The 19,296-nt window shown below is 38.6% G+C and overlaps 1 protein-coding gene across 6 annotated transcripts; it reads left to right on the top strand.

Moving 5' to 3' along the window:
* The first annotated feature begins 12 nt into the window (after positions 1 to 12).
* Positions 13 to 18,700, top strand: UTP15 (UTP15 small subunit processome component). 6 transcript variants are annotated; one of them, XR_013380081.1, is made up of 15 exons: positions 13 to 118; positions 522 to 633; positions 4,000 to 4,164; positions 5,605 to 5,697; positions 5,794 to 5,978; positions 7,026 to 7,204; positions 7,758 to 7,883; positions 9,517 to 9,652; positions 11,942 to 12,026; positions 13,039 to 13,188; positions 13,852 to 13,953; positions 14,367 to 14,500; positions 14,677 to 14,735; positions 15,437 to 15,809; positions 18,309 to 18,700. XR_013380081.1 is itself a non-coding variant. In XM_077898161.1 (14 exons), exons 3-14 carry the CDS (start codon positions 4,075 to 4,077, stop codon positions 15,649 to 15,651), a joined length of 1,554 nt encoding a protein of 517 aa, XP_077754287.1. In that variant the 5' UTR covers positions 13 to 118; positions 522 to 633; positions 4,000 to 4,074; the 3' UTR covers positions 15,652 to 18,700. The 6 variants fall into 6 exon arrangements, 5 of the variants coding, with proteins under 5 accessions (XP_077754287.1, XP_077754288.1, XP_077754289.1 ...); XM_077898161.1 differs by having other exon boundaries at positions 15,437 to 18,700; XM_077898162.1 differs by lacking the exon at positions 522 to 633 and having other exon boundaries at positions 21 to 118; positions 15,437 to 18,700.
* Positions 18,701 to 19,296: the final 596 nt, after the last annotated feature.

Here is a 19,296-nt window from a genome sequence, read left to right on the forward strand (position 1 = left end):
CCCTCTCGCGCCGCGTCACGCGCGCCAGCCGACGTCGTTGCGTCACTGCTGTGCGACGCGCCGGAGCGTGGGTGCCGAGTGTCGGCGGCTCCCCGGGAGGCCCGCGCGGTCCTGGCAGGTGAGCCCCGGGCGCCCGGAGCGGCGGGCGCGGGGAGGGCCGCGGGGGCAGGCTTCGCAGCCGCCGCCGAGCCTGGCTGCCGGCCGCGCGGCTCTGCGTCCCCGCGGGGCGCTCCGCTCCCGCGTGTCTGCGCTCACCGCGCCCGCGCGGGTCCCCGGGGTCGGGCCGCTCCCACGGGCTGCGGGCGGCGCGGGCGGCCTCGGGGCTGCGGGGAGGGCGGAGCCTCGGCCCCGAGCCCTGCGCGCCCCGCGTGCGCCGGCGGCCGCCCCGGCTCTCGTCTCTCCCGGGCCGCGTTCCTCCTCGCCGGCTCCACGTTGGGGCGCCCCCCCACCCCCCCGCGCCGCTCCTGCCTTTCATCCGCCAGCCGCTTCATTGTAAAGATTTTATTTATTTATTCACGCAGGACACAGAGAGGGAGACGCAGGCAGAGGGAGGAGCAGGCTCCCCGCAGGGGCCCGACGCGGGACTCGATCCCGGGACCTGGGGTCACGGTGCTCAACCGCTGAGCCATCCAGGTGTCCCCTCCTTTTTTTTTTTTTTTTAAGAGATTTTATTTATAAGAGACACACAGAGAGAGGCAGAGACACAGGCAGAGGGAGAAGCAGGCTCCCTGCGGGGAGCCCGACGCGGGACTCGATCCTGGGTCTCCGGGGTCGCGCCCTGGGCCACAGGCAGGTGCCCACCGCTGAGCCCCCCCACCCCACCCCCGGGGCTGCCCGCTGTTAGAGCTCTAAGGGGTTTCTCTGCAGGCGGAGCTCTGAACTCCGCTGCGGCTGCTGTTGTAAGGGGTGGTTTTGCCTGCGATCCCGTGAGAGGGGGAGGCCCGCAGGCTGGAGTGGAGGGGTGGAGGCCGGCGGCTTTTTTTTCCTCGGGCAGCCGCTGAGCCTGGAAGGCTTTCTACAGGTGAGTATTTGCAAGGTGTCCGATGATAGGAAACACGGACCTCGAACCCGAAGTAAGTGAAGTGCTTTTCCCTTCGTCCAAAAAAGTCTCTTCTTTTCATTCGTAAATAGAAAATTGTACCTATAATTATTTGGCAGGGGGGTGTTTGTTATTTAAAACAAAAAAAAAAAAGAGGGATCCCTGGGTGGCTCAGCAGTTTAACACCTGTCTTGGGCCCAGGGCGTGACCCTGGAGTCCCGGGATCAAGTCCCACGTCAGGCTGCCTGCATGGAGCCTGCTTCTCCCTCTGCCTGTGTCTCTCTGCCTCTCTCTCTCTCTCTCTCTGTGTCTATCATAAACAAATAAATCTTAAAAAAAAAAAAAAAGAAAAATGGGGGGGATTTTTTTTTCTTGCCTGCTTTCTTATAACTACATAATCTCCGTTTTGCCTGTTGGCCTGCAAAGCCTAAGGTATTTATCATCAGGCCCCTTAGAGAAGAGGCCTGTTCACTCTTGCCGGAGTAGTGTTTGTACTATCGACACCACTTGTGCCTTTAATTTTGTTTTCTTCCATGGAACCCAGCACAGTGCTTCCTTTCATTCCTTCCCCAGGTTTTCTTTAAGCACTTAAGAAAGTCTTCCAGATAGGAAATGTTCAGTTTAATGGGAAGAAGAGAGTATTACAAACGCAGCGTTGACAGTGCACACTGACAGATGTGCACAGTGAAGTGCCATTAGGAGTTCAGAGAAGGGTGGAGGGTCTGATCCTTGAATTGAGCTTTAAAAGATAAGAAAGAAGTGGGTAGAGAAGAGTTCACTCCTGGCAAAGAGGACAGATGAGCAAAGACAGAGAAGAAAGAGGAGGGTGTGTTAAAGGGATAGCAAGGGGGTGAAGCTGAAAAGGTAAGTTAGGGCCAGATCATAGGGTGTGTTGAGCAGGTTGGACCCTTGTTTTCAGGTAGTGTTGTGCTTTGTAGCAAAAGCTTGATTTGCTGTGTAGTCAGGTCTTGCTGACGGCTGTTTAGATGATGGGCAAGGGAGTCAAGGAGACCTCACATTGCGCTGTTTCTGTAGATGGGAAGGTCTAGATCGGAGCAGTGGAACCTGGCGGAGTGGACGTGATGAAGTTTAGGGAGGTAAAATCAGCAGGTCTTGTTAACTCTTTGGGTGTTAAAAGTGAAGAGGAAGGACAAGTCAAGGCAAAATCCATATTCCTAGCTTCTGCCACTGACCAGCTAAAATGGAAAATATCGGAGGGTGTGAGGGCACTGTTTGTTTTACTCAGTGTTGTACGTCCAGAACCTAGAACAGTGTCCTATATATCGTAGGTACTTGCACAGAACAGTTTCCTTTTGATCGTTGGTTGCTATGTTTCATCAAAACAACCTTTAGAAAATGTCATACCTATTTATTTTGGTGTTATTGGTGCACTCTTTTCAGGACTTTTGAAACAGATGATGATTTGCACCACAGATAAAATGAATTTCTTTTGCAGTTGAATAGTCCTGGAGAGACATTTTGGCTTAATTCCATGTCAGTTAAAAGTTATAACTCATTTTTATCCTATTCTGTCATTTATTTATTTTTTAAAAGATTTTGTGTATTTATTCTGAGAGACACAGAGAGAGAGACACAGAGACACAGGCAGAGGGAGAAGCAGGCTCCATGCGGAGAGCCCGATGTGGGACTCGATCCCAGGACCCCGGGGTCACACCCTGGGCCGAAGGCAGATGCTCAACCGCTGAGCCACCCAGGCGTCCCCTATTCTGTCATTTAAATTGAGAATTTAATTTCAGAATTGCTTTATTCTTGTTTCTTTTCATTTTAATTTTTAAAAAATGTTTATTTTAAGCTTTTAAATTGGAACTGCATCAGAATATTACCTTTTATTTTTAAGCTTTTTAAAAAAATGAACGTCCATCTTTTTTTTTTTTTTTTTTAGATTTTATTAATTTATTCATGAGAGACAGAGAGAGAGAGAGAGGCAGAGACACAGACAGAGGCAGAAGCAGGCTCCGTGCAGGGAGCCTGACGTGGGACTCGATCCCGGGTCTCCAGGATCAGGCCCAGGGCTGAAGGCGGCGCTAAACCGCTGAGCCATCCGGTTTGCCCTATTTTTAAGCTTTTATTTTATTTTTTATTTTTTATTTTTTTATTTGAAAAAAATTTTTTTAAAAATTTTTATTTATTTATGATAGTCACACAGAGAGGGAGAAGCAGGCTCCATGCACCGGGAGCCCGACGTGGGATTCGATCCCGGGTCTCCAGGATCATGCCCTGGGCCAAAGGCAGGCGCCAAACCGCTGCGCCACCCAGGGATCCCTATTTTTAAGCTTTTAAATTTAAGCTTCTATATTAGAATATTAGCTTTGTTTCTATTTTTTTTAAGATTTTATTTATTCGAGAGAGAGAGAGAGAGGCGCAGACACACAGGCAGAGGGAGAAGCAGGCTCCCTGTAGGGAGCCCGATGTGGGACTCGATCCAGGGACCCCGGGGGTCACGCCCTGAGCCTAAGGCAGACACTCAACCACTGAGCCACCCAGGCGTCCCTAGCTTTGTTTTCCTTTTTGGTATTTGTAAGACTTTCAGGAGGTTAAGACCCTAGACCATGTTCAAATAAATTAAATGTCATCCTAAATTTAGTTTCAGGAGACTTGTATTTGCAGTTTCACGTTAATGTTTTTGCGTTGTTAACAGTCTAGGCCAGTGGACTACTTCTGCTTTGGCTACTGGGTGGCTAAGCGAGATGTATTCCCGTGTGTTATAAATTGGTTAGTTAAGTGTGAGAACATTTGTGTGCAGTTTTGTGTATAACTGAATGGATGGTGCACTTTGGTAGCCCTATCTGTATTCTACTTGCATCTTCTAGATTGTTTCTTCTGTGTTAGAATTAAATGGTTTATTGGTCACTACTACACAGCCTTTTGAAAAGATACAATGTGAAAATGGTAACTATACAGGTTTGAGAATAATATATATAAAATATTTTCTTTTTCAGACATAAAGCAGTCACTTATTTCTAACATCAGTTTCAACTATTTATCCTTGGATAAGAGTCCAACCGAATGAAATTATGTCTGGGTACAAGCCTGCAGCTATTCAGACATATCCTGTACTTGGTGAAAAAATCACCCAGGACACACTGTACTGGAACAACTATAAGGTAAATGTAGATGGTAATGAAGGGTTTGCGTTTATGCTTATTTCTCCAGCATTTGTTACACTTGGGATACTCTAATAGAGAACTAATAACTAAAAAGAATCTATCAGCAGTTTAGTTTGGGTGGGAAATTTGATATCTGATAGTTTTTCTTGGAATTTTTAAAATAAAAGTCCGTATTGGTTAGTGATTTTAATCATACAACTGCCTAGCAGAGAATAAACAGATGATTAATGGATGCCAAGTGAAATAAATTTTTGAATATGAATCTTGCATTATTTTTTTCTTTTGCTTTTCTCAAACTAAGAAGTGATGCAGAATTAGTTCTTCCAGACTGTCTACAAAGGCTCGGAAATGATTTTTTTAAGAAAATGAACAATTAAATACAAAAATGGAAAAAGATTGGGATGGGAGGCTTATGGGATAAGAAACTTTTTTAAATAAGATTTTATTTATTTGAGAAAGAGAGAGAGGAGAAGCAGGGAGTATCAGCAGAGGGAGAGGGAGAAGCAGACTCCCTGCTGAGCAGGGACCCTGATGTGGGGCTCCATCCCAGGACCCTGGGATCACGACCTAAACCAAAGGCGATGGGTAACTGACTGAACCACCCAGGTGCCCCTGGAATCAGAAATTTAAATGACCAGTAAATATAACAAAGAGCTACAGCTTCGTTCATAATTAAAAAAGTATAAATTGAAACAGTAATTTGGATACTATTTTTCATCTGTTACAGTGACACAAATGAAAAATTTTGATCATCATTGCTACTCGAGGGAGGAAAAGTGGTGTAAACTTTCTGGAGGGCATTTTGACATTATGATAAAAATATCTTTTGGCCATGTAAATTCTGCAGTTTGGAACTTAATGATTATACTCCCCCAAATTTGCTAAGATGTATGTATGTAGGTGTTTATTAAAGTATTATTTTTAATACTAGAAATTTTGGAAAAATCTCTGTATGTTAGTAGTAGATTGGTAACGTAAATTATGATGTATCCTATAACGGATGGCAAATCTGTTGAGCATATCAAAAGTTAGCTAAGATGTGTTACTGAGTGGTAAAAAAGCAAGGTGCAGAACAGCCTGCATGCATGGTATGATCTTTGTGTCAGTTACAGAATACATGGTTAAATGTATGCTGGTACAGGCATAACTATTTTCCCCCCCAGTAATAATCACAGAAAACTCCATTGCTGAAGACGAAGAGTAGGGTATGGTTTTCCAGCCATATATTTATTTACTTTAATGGCAACCAGGATAGTCTGAGTGATGGATTTGAATTTTTTTTTTTTTTTTTGCTTTCATCATACTTCTTTACTAAATACATCCTAGTAAATGTTATTAAGAGCACAGAGAAATGATCAGTAAGAAATTATGTAATCTTAAAAGGTCCTTCCAATTGTAACTCTGTTAATCTCCTGTATTATTTTTTTTTTTATTAAGACCCCTGTTCAAATCAAGGAGTTTGGTGCAGTGTCAAAAGTAGATTTTTCTCCACAGCCTCCATACAATTACGCTGTCACCGCTTCCTCAAGGGTAAATATATTAAGTTTGTTTTTCCTTTATGTAGTTTATATTTGCTACTGATCTTGAGCCATCTGGTCAAATACTACGTTTTTTATCTTTTTGTAGATTCACATTTATGGCCGGTACTCTCAAGAACCTATAAAAACCTTTTCCCGATTTAAAGACACAGCATACTGTGCTACTTTTCGTCAGGATGGTAAACTGCTTGTGGCTGGCAGTGAAGATGGTGGAGTTCAGCTTTTTGATATAAGTGGGAGAGCTCCCCTCAGGCAGTTTGAAGGTCATACTAAGTAAGAGCCACTATTCAAAAATGTTTACATTGTTTTTTAACTGAGGTATAATGAACAAAACATTGTTAGTTTTGGGTATATGTTCAATATTTGTGTCTATTGCAAAATGATCATAAAAAGTCTAGTTAACATCTGTCACCATATAGACAGTTTTTGTTTGTTTGTTTTTTGGGCTTTGAATAAAAACACAGAGCAGTTCTATGAAGATTATGTACCAGTGTATCCTTTATTTCTTGGTGGTTCTACAATAGAGTACTTCATCTGGTCCAGTTGTATGGTCCAGTTTGACAGGGCTCATGAATTCCCTAGAATTATATGTGACATTTCGAGAAATGTACGTTTGTCTAGGAAGATTTCCTATAGTTTTTGCCTAATCTGTGAGTTCTGTGACCAGTCCAGGTTATAAACCACTGATCCAAAGGCAACCCTATAACTATAAATCAGAACTAATCTGGACTACATTAGAGGTTCTTATTTTGAAGTCAGGTTTGAAAGGTTGATTCTTTTTCTTCTTGAAGTTAATATTTTGCCACTTAGTAAATTAAATGGCCAGAGCAGTTATAACTTTATATCAAGATTACCTAGTTCATTGTGGAAGTTTGCTACTGATTTAAAATCTCAAGTGTTTTTTATAGTATATTGTCAGGATGATCTTTCCTCATCAGGGAAACATTTAAAGTATAACAAATTCACTTAGTATGATACTACTTCATGGCAGGTCTGTCTTAGGATTTTGTAATTAACTGTCCATTTTGAAATTTTTTTAAATTAAAAGTACCTTTGCTCCAACCTGTAGAACATTTACTTTCATTGAGTTTTGTAGAATTGGCAACATATTAGAAGATATAATTTTAAGGCTGTTTATATTAACTTCATAGAGTAGAGGTATTTAAAATTTTAAATTGGCTTAGGGACAAACACCTGTTTTAAAGATTTTCTGAGCTACTTTTTTTGTTATTTGGAGAAAAGGAGTGTTTTTATGTTAGAAGATGCCAGAGATATAATTTTTTTTCTTGCTTTTTAATATATCGATTCTTGATTTTTTAGAGCAGTTCACACAGTTGATTTTACAGCTGACAAATATCATGTGGTCTCTGGGGCTGACGATTATACAGTTAAATTGTGGGATATCCCGAACTCCAAGGAAATTGTGACATTCAAAGAACATTCTGATTATGTGAGGTGTGGATGTGCTAGCAAACTGAACCCAGATCTGTTTGTAACAGGTTAGTGAACTGTTTTTCCCTCCTGAAGTGGATAATTTAATTGTCATATAATTTGATATTGTCTTGGGATAGAGCAGTTTAAACATTTTTATAAAGGAATATGTTTCTGTTTTTCCAGTTGTTTTCTTTTGGTGATTGTTCTTACTGTCTTCCAAACAGCGTTTGGAAGCATCAGGCTTCCCTGGAAACATGAGTGTCAGAACTGTAACGGTTTTCACAGCAGCCAAGAAACAAAGATAATGCCGTACAGTGTTTGTGGGTGCTTGTGCAAAGGTTCCCACATGATTCAGTAGTGATGATAGCTTGAAGATCCGAATAGTTTAAGATCTAGTATAATGTAGTATAGTATAATATAGTACAGTAAAATGCTTTTTCAGAAAACAGTAGTACCAGAGAGTATGGAAATACTCTGTTTTCATGAATGTACATATGTGTCCTTAAAATTTCATCTAAGCCTCTTCTCCTTTTAGAATTTATATTTGGATAAACACACATACTTAGTTTTTGTTGTTTTAAATAATAAGTTCACATAATACAAAAATTGACATTTTAGGGTCATATGATCATACTGTGAAGATGTTTGATGCACGAACAAACCAGAGTGTGATCTCTGTTGAGCATGGGCAGCCAGTGGAAAGTGTCCTGCTTTTTCCCTCTGGAGGACTTCTGGCATCAGCAGGTATTTTAAAAATTGCTTTACTAATATTGTTGGTCATCTCGAATGAGTGATTTTTTTTTTTTTTTTTTTTTTAGTTACTTCTTATAATTTAACACTGTGCCCTTGAATTGCATACCTAGGTTTTGCTCAACTGATAAGTAGGGCAGGCCAGCAGTTATTATTTATTGAGTACTGAGGGTGAGCCAGATACTGTGCTATTATATAAATATTATTGAGCCTAGAAGGTAGGTAGGTTTCTCCGTATTTTGCAGCTACGGAAATAAAAGTTATTAAACTAATTTTTACAAGATAAAGTGACAGATCTGAAATCCTAGGACTTGAGAGTCTACTACATTGTGTATTTAACCTAGAAATCCAGGTTGTATTCCTGTTTATCCCTACCTAAGAGATCTGTAACAGCTTTTGAAAACACAGTCTTTTCATTCTAGAATCAGATTTGTCTCTTTTCTGTGTCTCTAGATTGAGATGACTTTACCCAGAAAATAGCCAGTAATTCTGGAGGAGGATATAATGTGGAGTCAGAAGGGGTCTTGACACAGTTTACATCAACTTGTAACTGAGGTCTTTTTTCGTTATGTTGATCATAGAGCATTTTCAAAATTAGAATGGAAAGCATAAATTGACTTTTTTCATTTATCAAGTCAAAATTAATGTGTTGACAGTAGGATACGTAGGTAGTATAACTTATAGCATATGTGTGACCGTGTGTGTAGCCTTTTTTCCTCTCAATTTTAAAATCCAAATAAAAATTAGCCTGTTTTATATTTATTCCCCAGGACCTCTTTAATTTCAAAATAAGTTGATAACATTGTCAGATGTATCCATTTTTCTGGCTGTTATTTTGAGAAACGGAAATAAGTTCAAGTTAAACAGGGAGAATGGGCATCTCTTCTGTGTCACTAGCTAATTGTACGATCTTGGGCAGTCCCTTCACTCAGCCCCTGTAGGCTTTGGAAATGTGAACTTGGACAGAATCAGTTGTTTTAAACTATGCTCTCTCGTGAGCTGCCACAGGTGGTGAGACAGGGACTGTGAACTGGCCTATGCGCCCCTTTCCCAGTTAGGATAGGTAAGACCTTTGCTCCTCCCTCTCAAACTCATTTTCCTGTTTTACCTTCTAGACTTTTGCTTCACATTTCATTGAAATAAAGGATGCCGTATTAAAAGAATTGTTTTTAAACTATTAGAGTGAATTGCCTTTAAGGAACCTACTAACTCTTCGAGTAGAAGTTTTAGGGAAGTTTTTTTAGTTTTGGTGAGATTCACAAAATGTTTAGGAAATAAAGCTATATTATTCATTTCCATAGTGACCCAAAATTTCTTTTGCCAAATGATTTTATTACAGTTCTTGTAATCTTTTTTGGTTATACTTTTTATTTTGCTGGGAAGTTCTGTGAACTTTACAAACATGCAGTTATCTAATCATCATAACAGTTCTTTGAGGTAGGAACTATTTTTATTCTCAGTTTCAAAGTTAGTGAGTGATGGAGCCAGCACTGAAACCAGGCAGTTTTGCTTGGGACCCCTCACTTCACCTCCATGCTGTGCCCTGTCCAGTGTAGAATGCTTTTCAAATCTTTAAAATACTAAATGTTAGGCAGAATTTCAAATTAATGATTATTTCTTCTTGTAGGAGGCCGTTATGTTAAAATCTGGGACATGCTGAAAGGAGGACAATTACTAGTGTCTTTGAAAAATCATCATAAAACTGTGACGTGTTTATATCTGAGCAGCTCTGGACAGAGGTTACTTTCTGGGTCACTGGATAGGTTAGCGTTTTAATTTTCTTTATTATTACTGGTGTATGGATATTTACTGCTTGAGGAAATGAGTTATTTCTGAAGTATTTGTGATAAAGTAAATGTTCTGTCAAATAATTTCTGAAAAAAATATTTTCAGTTGAAAATTAGTTTTGATCTTTTTTTATTCATATACAGCAAACTTATTTTCTTGCTTGACGTAAGTTAGTGCTTCAGGGCAGCCCCAGTGGCTCAGTGGTTTAGTGCTGCCTTCGGCCCAGGGCGTGATCCTGGAGACCCAGGATCAAGTCCCACATCGGGCTCCCTGCATGGAGCCTGCTTCTCCCCCTCTGCCTCTTGTCTTTTGCCTCTCTCTCTCTCTGTCTCTCATGAATAAATAAATAAAATCTAAAAAAATAAAAAAAATATAAAAATCTTAAAAAAAAATGTTAGTGCTTCAACGTATATACTTAAGGAATTTTATTGAACCATTTGAACATTTTTTTTTTAATTAGTCTGTCATTCTGTCTGGTAATATTTTTACATTGATTACATATTGAAATAATATTTTAGATACCCTGAAATAATTTTACTGAGTTCTTTAGTAAATTAAAATTTAGTTTATTTAGTCTGATTTCTTTAAAAATCCTTATTGTGTATGTGTATATTTAAAAATTTAATGAGTGTATGTATGTATTCTAGTTTATATTCTTCAAAATTTGAAACTTCATGTGAAAACTTCTATACATTTATGTGATTAAAATTTTACCTTTTTTCTTTTTTAAAATATTTTTAAAAAATTTATGTGTGAGAGAGAGCATGCATAAGAGCACAAGTGGTAGAGAGGGAGAAGCAGGCTTCCCATCAAACAGGGAGTCTGATGCGGGCTCCATCCCAGGGCCCTGGGATCATGACCTGAGCCGAAGGTAGAAGCTCAGCCACTGAGCCACCCAGACGCCCCTCAGATATTACTATTTCCAATTAGTAGTAGTATTCCATTAGTTAATGTTCTAAAACAGTGGTGTCCAATAGAAATATGGTGTAGGCTACATATATAATTTTAAATGTTTTAATAGCCACATTAAGTAGGCAAAAAGAACTCAGTAAAATTATTTCAGGGTATCTAAGATATTATTTCAATATGTAATCAATGTAAAAATATTACCAAGACAGATCAGTTAAGCATCCAATACATGCCCTATGATACAGTAATAATATTTTATAGTGATTAAAGTGAAATGTAGTTGTTTAACAGAAAAATATTTTTACACTACCTCAGTTTTTAAATTAAAATTTATTTAAAATCAAAATTAAAAATGTGGTTCTTTATTTCCACTGGCCACATTTCAAGTACTCAGTAGCATGTGGCTGGAGCTATGGCGCATTTCTAGTAGTCATATTTATTTGTTTTTGATTATTTTATGTCTGTATTTTCTATTTTTGTTATGGAAAGCCTTGGTTTTTCAGTATGTTCATTAAAAAGTATACATGTTTTAAAAGCTAGAATATATATATATGTGTGTATATATATATATGTATATACACACACACACATATATATTTTTTAAGATTTTATTTTATTTATTCATGAGAGGCACAGAGAGAGAGGCAGAGACACAGGTAGAGGGAGAAGCAGGCTCCATGCAGGGAGCCCAACACGGGACTCGATCCCAGGTCTCCAGGATCACGCCCTGGGCCGAAGGCGACACTAAACCTCTGGGCCACCGGGGCTGCCCTAGAATATAGTTTTAACACAAAGGAATTTATTATGTAAATATGTAGCAGATTCCCTGAAATGGTGTTACTAGGCAATTTAGGACTTGATTTTTAGATATGTCCCTCAAATATCAAATGTGAGTTGGCTCTGTTCATGGTAGTTGGCAGATGCTGCTGGGCAGCCTACCACGCACAGAACAGCCTCCACAACAAAGACTTACCTGGCCTGTGGTGTTAATCATGGTAATGTTGAGAAACCCTGCTCTTTTGATTCCCAGTGTACTTTGAAACCTTTTCTTTACTCTCAAGTTTCATCTTCAGGTGACAGTGGTTCCTAGTCTGTCCTTTTGGTGGCTAGTCTTGTCTTTATATATAAACATAGCTACCGCTAACAGTTGATTTTTAGATTCAGTAAGGAATTAGTTTGTAATTAATATTGTTAATCATTTTTCTTCATTGCTGTATAAATTTTAATATTTATATATTGAGTTTCTAAAAAATAGGAAATTTGCATTTTACACTCATTTCCAAGGTGATTTGTAACAAAGCTTGCTTGCTTTCTTTCTTTCTTTCTTTCTTTCTTTCTTTTTTTCTTTCTTTCAGGAAGGTGAAAGTATATAGTACGACTTCCTATAAAGTAGTCCACAGTTTTGATTATGCAGCTTCAATTTTGAGTCTTGCACTTGCGGTGAGTACTTTTATTCTTTTTAAAGCTTTCACTAACTTTGTTAAAGTAAAATGGAATTGTAGGGTTTATCTTTGTATGTGAGTAAATTTTTTTTTTTTAAGATATTATTTGTTTATTTGACAGAGAGATTGAACTCAAGCAGGGGGAGAGGGAGAAGCAGGCTCCCCTCAGAGCAGGGAGCCTGACACGGGGCTGGATCCCAGGACACTGGGATCATGCCCTGAGCTGAAGGCAGATAGTTAACCAACTGAGCCACCCAGGCACCCCAGTCTTCTTCTTACCATATTAGATAGTAAAGATAATTTGTATTATATGACTTGTCTCAATAATTTAGTATGAATTGAGGTTTAGATCTTGCTCACTATATACCTTCAAATCAAGTATAGCTATAGGCATTGTTACCATGAATGGCAGGATCTGGGAAACTGATAAATCTCCTTTCAATACATTTAACTTAGAATTAACATACTCTAGAAAATCAAGTTGGCTCTCTGAGGGAAAAAAAAAAAAGAGTGAGAAAAGCGAGTAACTAAGTGAACTTGTATGTCTTTGTTGACTGCTTTTTCTGGGATGTCCACTGTCAAATTTCTTGAGCCATTGAAAAGAGGATATCTGAATACATCATATAGAAATCTGAATTAGAAGAGGAAAAGCTGATTACAAAATATTTTCTTGGCAAGATTATGGAAAGTCATGCTATCACATGATCCTTTTTCTAATAAGAGGATGCAGAAAAAAAATTATTTTAGAAGTTTCCCAAGATGTCATTAACTGTATTATTATTCAAACTGCCAGTGATAATTTAAACACTATCAATATAATAGTATCCTGGAGGAAAAAATTATTTGTTCTAACTTTTTGCACAGATTATTGTTAGGCAGAGTATATCTGAGTGGAACTCTTAGTGAAAGTATGGATAAGCAGAAAACATGTTAGAAGTGGTATTTTGAAGAAAAAGTAAGCTAAATGATGGGTTAGGAATAGAGTAACTTGTTTTTCTAATTGTTTATAGCACGAAGATGAGACGATAGTTGTAGGAATGACCAATGGAATATTGAGTGTGAAACATCGGAAATCTGAAGCAAAGAAGGATTCTTTTCCCAAGAGAAGGAGGCCTGCATATCGAACTTTTATTAAAGGAAAAAGTTACATGAAGCAACGGGTATTTGCATATTTCTTACATTTTTTGAAAAGGTGTAGTTTGTTAGAGTAGGCAGCTCCATCCCTGCACATTACTGGAAAGTGTAGTTCACATGGGATTTAACTTTATTTTGCTTTTCTCTACCTTAATTCTTTGCAGATTGCTAGATTGGGGACATTATTAGTAAGTAATGGGGAATGAGGTCTACTTTGATACCCTGAATCGTAACAATGTTACATATAGTATTTTACCATATTCAAAGCAATGTCTTTGACACACTATCTAATTTGATCTCCTAAACAACCCTGATCAGTAGTAGAGCCGATTATGTCCCCGTTTGGCATCTGAGAAGATGGAGATAGAAGTTCTGGTCGATCTAGCATCTCACTACTGGTAATCAGAGTCGTTGGGACTAGATCTCAGTCTCTCCCATTTTTGTTTTTTTCTAATGTTTGCCCAGAGTGAGGTATTATGTATGTGTTCTAAGTTAAATCATAGGAGAGTAAGAACACATTGATGTAGCAAATTATTCCATTTTTAATTAGTCTGCATTCTGGGGATATGCCCATTATTTATTAAATAGTTCAGGGTCATCCTAGTATAAAATCCCACAGTGAAAAAATTTATTTTGAATGAAACTGTGCAGATACTGATTTTTCTTTATAAATTTACTTTGTAATACAGGACGACATTTTGATCAACAGGCCATCAAAGAAACACCTAGAATTGTATGACAGGGATCTGAAAAATTTCCGGGTCTCTAAGGCACTTGACAGAGTCCTTGAGGTGAGTGGGAAGCATATATACATACATACAATATGTTATCCCTGTGAGAGGGAGAGAGTGTGTGTGTGTTTATATTTTTAATTAAGACTAATTTTTTAGAGCAGTTTTAGCTTCACAGCAAAATTGAGGGGAAGGTACAGAGGTTTCCTGTAGACTCCCTGCGCCCACACAATCATAGCCTCTCCTATTATCAATAAACCCCCCCCCCCCCGCCAGAGTGGTACATCTGTTACAGTTGCTAAACCTACGAGGAGCATATTTTTAAAAGAATGATTTTATTAATTGTGTATTACTGCAACTCAAAACTGTAATGATATAAACCTATTTAAATTTGGTAATGTTTAGTGAGTTCTAAGACTATCATTGTTTCCTGCGCTGTCTTACCTGCTCATGTTCACCGAAAATTTTTCTAGCCCAGTTGTACAATAAAGACACCTGAGATTACAGTTTCCATCATAAAGGAGCTAAATCGAAGAGGAGTCCTTGCAAATGCCCTTGCAGGTCGGGATGAAAAGGAAATCAGTCGTGTTCTTAATTTTTTGATACGGTATGTTTTATGTCTATGAAACATCTATTTTGCATCTGAACTCCTTCTTTATCTCAAATAAGAGAGATCTTTACTTTTATATTGACCTTAGTAGAGAACTGATGGAACAATTTAAAATTTATTTTATGGATATTTTTAAAGTTGACACTTTTCATAAAATAATTTTTGCTCTGTAGGAATCTGTCTCAACCAAGATTTGCCCCTGTTTTGATCAATGCTGCGGAAATAATTATTGGTAAGTAGTTGTTAAAACTTGAAAACTTCGGGGCACCTGCGTGGCTCCGTCAGTAAAGCATCTGCCTTGGGCTCAGATCCTGATCTCAGGGTCTTGGGATCGAGCCCTGCGTAGGGCTCCCAGCTCAGTGGGGAGTCTACTTCTCCCTCTCCTTCTGTGCCGCCACCCCTCCCATTGGTGCTCTTTCTCTCTCTCCCCCTCTCTCTCACTTGCTCTTTCTCTCAAATAAATATGTGAAACCTTTAAAAAAAAAAAAAACTTGAATTGCAGCACTAGAGATGTCAAATAATGAAATTGCATAGATCACAATACCTTGTTTTTATGAATTCTCCAGTAGCGATTGTCAGGAAGAAAACAACCACAGTAAATCAGTGCATTTTAAGGGAAGTAAAATGTTTATAGTAGTTTGACTCTGAATTGCTAAAATTAGAGTTATGAAATCAAACAATTTTTGTTTAGACATCTATAATTTTTAAGGGGAAAATGAAAGTAGGTCAGAATCTCCACACTGTACTTTCTATAAGTACTTCTTTTTGAAAAAAAATTATTTAGCTGGATTATTTTCTATAAATCATAAATTATAAAATAAGTACAGATTTTTCAGTATGTTTATATTTAATATTTTCATACCTTTTCTAACTATTGCTGTTCATTTATTAAGAAAAGTACTTCTAATTAATGTGTTTTCTCTCTCTTTCTAGATATATATCTTCCTGTGATTGGTCAGTCACCCGTAGTTGATAAAAAGTTTTTGGTACTTCAAGGACTCGTAGAAAAAGAGATTGATTACCAGAGAGAACTACTAGAAACCTTGGGGATGATGGATATGCTTTTTGCTACTATGACAAGGAAAGAAAGCACTTCTGTGCTGCAGCATACATCTGATGGATTTCTAGAGAACAAGATGGAATCGTAGTCTGATGAGACCTGTAAGAACAGCTAACTTGAAATAGATTTGATTCTATTAACTATTGGAAAGAGAATCTCTGATACAGTAAAAACAAAACAAAACAAAAGCCCAAAAAAGTATTCACAGAAGCAGTTTGATGGAAGAGACTGGAATATCTAGAATTGGTAAATAAGTACCTATTGTAAGACATGGTTTTCCATGTAATACTTTGAATTATTTCATGGCATCTTCGGCTAGAAGATCTGAGTTGTCTTGGTCGTAGTGTATTGTCCACCTTGGACAAAGTGATATTAATTTTAATACAGCAAAGTTCTGTATCAACATTTGGGTAGGCCTTCAGAACCCTGGAATGGGTTTCAACTGGGAATCCTGCCAAAGGGGCAGGGCTTTATTTTTTACTTTTCTCCTGGACAAACAACAACAACAGAAACAGCAACAGAAATAAATCCTCTAATCAGTGTGGGATTTCCAAGCCCTGCTGATCTCGCCTCCCTTGCCTTGATGTTATCATTTATCCTAGGTCCCATGTTCCGCTTCTGCCGGTAATGGGATTGCGTCTGCTCCACATGTGACACATCCGTGGCCAGCTTTGAACAATTTACTCTGAATTAGTTAGAACATGTATTCAAAGAGTGTGATGAGGCAGATTTGATACCTAAAAATTGTGCTGTCCATTCCAGATTCTTTCCATTCCTTTAATCTTGACCATTCTTACCAGAACAAGGTCTACAGATAGACCTTATCGGACCACAATTTTCTCCTTCTTGATACACAGATTTTTTTTCTGCCCAGTTTTCAATTTCAGGTCAGAGGAGTGATAAAATTTGCCATTTATCTTGTAATTAAATAGCCTTTCAACCTTTTATACATATGTTTGGAGCTTCTCTTACAGCTTCCTACCCTTCTGAAAACGACTTTCTGTAATCAGTCTTTAGAGTTTGTTTCTCTAATCTCCACAATCTTGTGTTTTAGAACTCAAAGATAGAGTAGCTTGTTTTTGGAAAATAGTTTTTGTTTTTTAAAGGTCGATGTAAGCCACATTTTTATAAAGATATTCTTTCTTCTTGGCTTTCTGAGATATGTGAATTCATGAATAGTCACTGGCTACTGTTTTAGGACATTGATTTCACACTTGCTACTTCTCCCTTTTCCTATTCCACCTCAAGTTCCTATTCCACCTCAAGTAGTTATCTGTTCCTATTCCACCTCAAGTAGTTATCTGTAAGGAAACCTGCTTTGTGTTTAAAAAAAAAAAAAAAAAAAAAACTTAAGGAAGATTATGCAATGGGAATCTCCTCTTAGAGTTTAGTTTTGTGAATTCAGGTTTTTTTTTTTTAAGGCAGAAAAGAATATTTCTGTGGTCTGGAAAGGGCATGTGCTCAAAAATAGGGTCTAGTTTCCCTTTCTTGAATTGGTGAATGCACAGTGGCTTATGAAGAAACCAGGGGTTTATTTCCCGGAGTAATTATGAGATTTAGACAAGGTCAGAAACCCTGTCTTCATGTTAAAAGGGTTAATTTATTTAAGTAAATTTTGTATTTAAAAGCTTTTAAAAGTATTTAACTTTTAAGTATGCTGTATACTAGTAAAAATTAGAAGTTGAAAATTCTAAAACTAGCTGCCATCAAGTGTGCAACACGTGACAAGAGTTTTCCCATACATTATTTTATTCAAGTCTCATCACAGCCATCCAGTGTTGGTGTTGTCACTTAATGCTGAATGAGCTCCAGTGGTCAGCCCACTTTTCCCCCAGGCCTGAGTCCCTCATCATCCCGGCACTGTGAACCCACCTGGCCTCTGGGGCCAAGCCTCCTGTTCCTTTAACAGGACTTGACCGAGCGCTGCGGTTCTTGGATGAAATCTAGAATGAAGATGAATTTTCAAAAAGGTTTTGCAATTCCCATAGCCATTGATACTGTATAGTAATTTCAGGAATAGTTTTTATATTCATTGGGACAAACAAGTATTTGTTATTTAAAGTATTTAAACACAATTGGCATATTAGGCATATTATGCTGTGTTGCGTTGGCCTTTGGATTCTAATATAAAATGACAGATATTAAGGCTTCTGAATTTTAGTTGAAAAGTACTTTAAAATATTACTAAGCCTGCAAAAATCTTGACATGTCCCAGAGAACTTAGGAACTCATCGTACATTTAACTTATTGTAAGAGTTAAGCACTTGGGAAGGTTCTGCTTATTGGATCAAGCATTTGAAGTGCTATTTACAAGAAAAACATCTTAAGTGTATAAATGCTATTGTTTAAAGGAATTTGGATTGTAAGTGGATTTGTTTAAAAAAATTTTAAATTTAGTGTGTTCAACTTAAATCTACTTTATGAAACATGAATTAAAGGCCCCCTTGAAAGTGATTATTAAGATGAACTAGTATTATGGATGGAGTATAAGTTAAATCTAAAACCTTAAGGAAAGTTTTCAAATGCTTAACTTTAACAAGTAACTAAATTGTCTCTTCAATGAATAAAATGTTCCCTCAGCTACGAAGAGGCACTTACTGTGACTAGGCTGCGTGCCTCTTTCCCCAGATAGTGACCTAGACCGGGGGTGGTATATCTGGCTCAAGCCCAGGCTAAGCCGGGAGTAGTAACTAGGAATTATAATCAAATTCTTTTTTTTTAAAAAAGGTTTTATTTATTTATTAGAGTGAGGAGAGGTAGAAGCAGGAAGGAGAAAGAATTTGAAGCAGACTCTGTACTGGACATGGGGCTCGATCCCACCCTGAGAGATCATGAGCTGAGCTGAAAGCAAGAGTTGGATGCTTCTATGCGCCACCGAGGCGCCCCAAATTCTTGATCTTGGCAAATGTGGGGTTCTGAGAATGCTTTTTGGATCATCAGCAAAGAAAGCAGCGAAGAAAGGAGAAGGAAACTAAGTCCGGAGAAAATCTGCAAGACCAAGCCATCCTGCCTCAGCAGGGCAGGCTAGAGAAGAGACCGGGTTCCCAGCGGTTCCGTTTCCCTTCTGGCTGTACCTTAGGGCTTCCCTCGGGGCCATGAGACTATTTGGAATCCTTGTAATAAATTCTTTTTGCTTAGATGCGTGTGAGTGGTTTCCTTCATTCACAACCAAGTAGCTCCAAAGATGCTAATTCACAGATCCTGGTATTTATTCAGGCACACATTAGAGGTCAGGAAATTGGGGATGTTACAGTGAACCCTATAGACCAAATCCCTGTTCTCTTGGAATTTCTGTTCTACTTGGGAGAGTTGGATGTCGAGTAAACTCTGTGCCACCATCGATTCGCAGGTTAGTGTGCATTTGCTACAGTTTTATACAAAAGGAATTGCACAGAATTTAGGATTGGGGGCTGGCTTCCACTGAGCATTAATGTTTTGAGATTCGTAATTCACTTAAGATTTAAACTGGAAAGAATTACAGAACATGTGCCGACCAGGATACTCGTGCGGATGGGACAGCTAGTGATATGGGAGAGGGAGGCCAATTGCTGGGACGATGTTTTTGGGAGGGGATTTGGGGTCGAGTACCCAAAGGGAAGGGTTAGCTTAGAAGGAGTAGTTCGGGTATGGTTCAAGGGGGAAGGCAAAGTATATGGGCACAGATGTCATTAGGCATGTAGATGGGATGGGGCGGGCTTGCAGGGGTTCTTTACTGGCCACCTTCGTGGAAACC

This window comes from Canis aureus, chromosome 5 (assembly GCF_053574225.1).
Source record: "Canis aureus isolate CA01 chromosome 5, VMU_Caureus_v.1.0, whole genome shotgun sequence".
Lineage (NCBI taxonomy): Eukaryota > Metazoa > Chordata > Mammalia > Carnivora > Canidae > Canis > Canis aureus.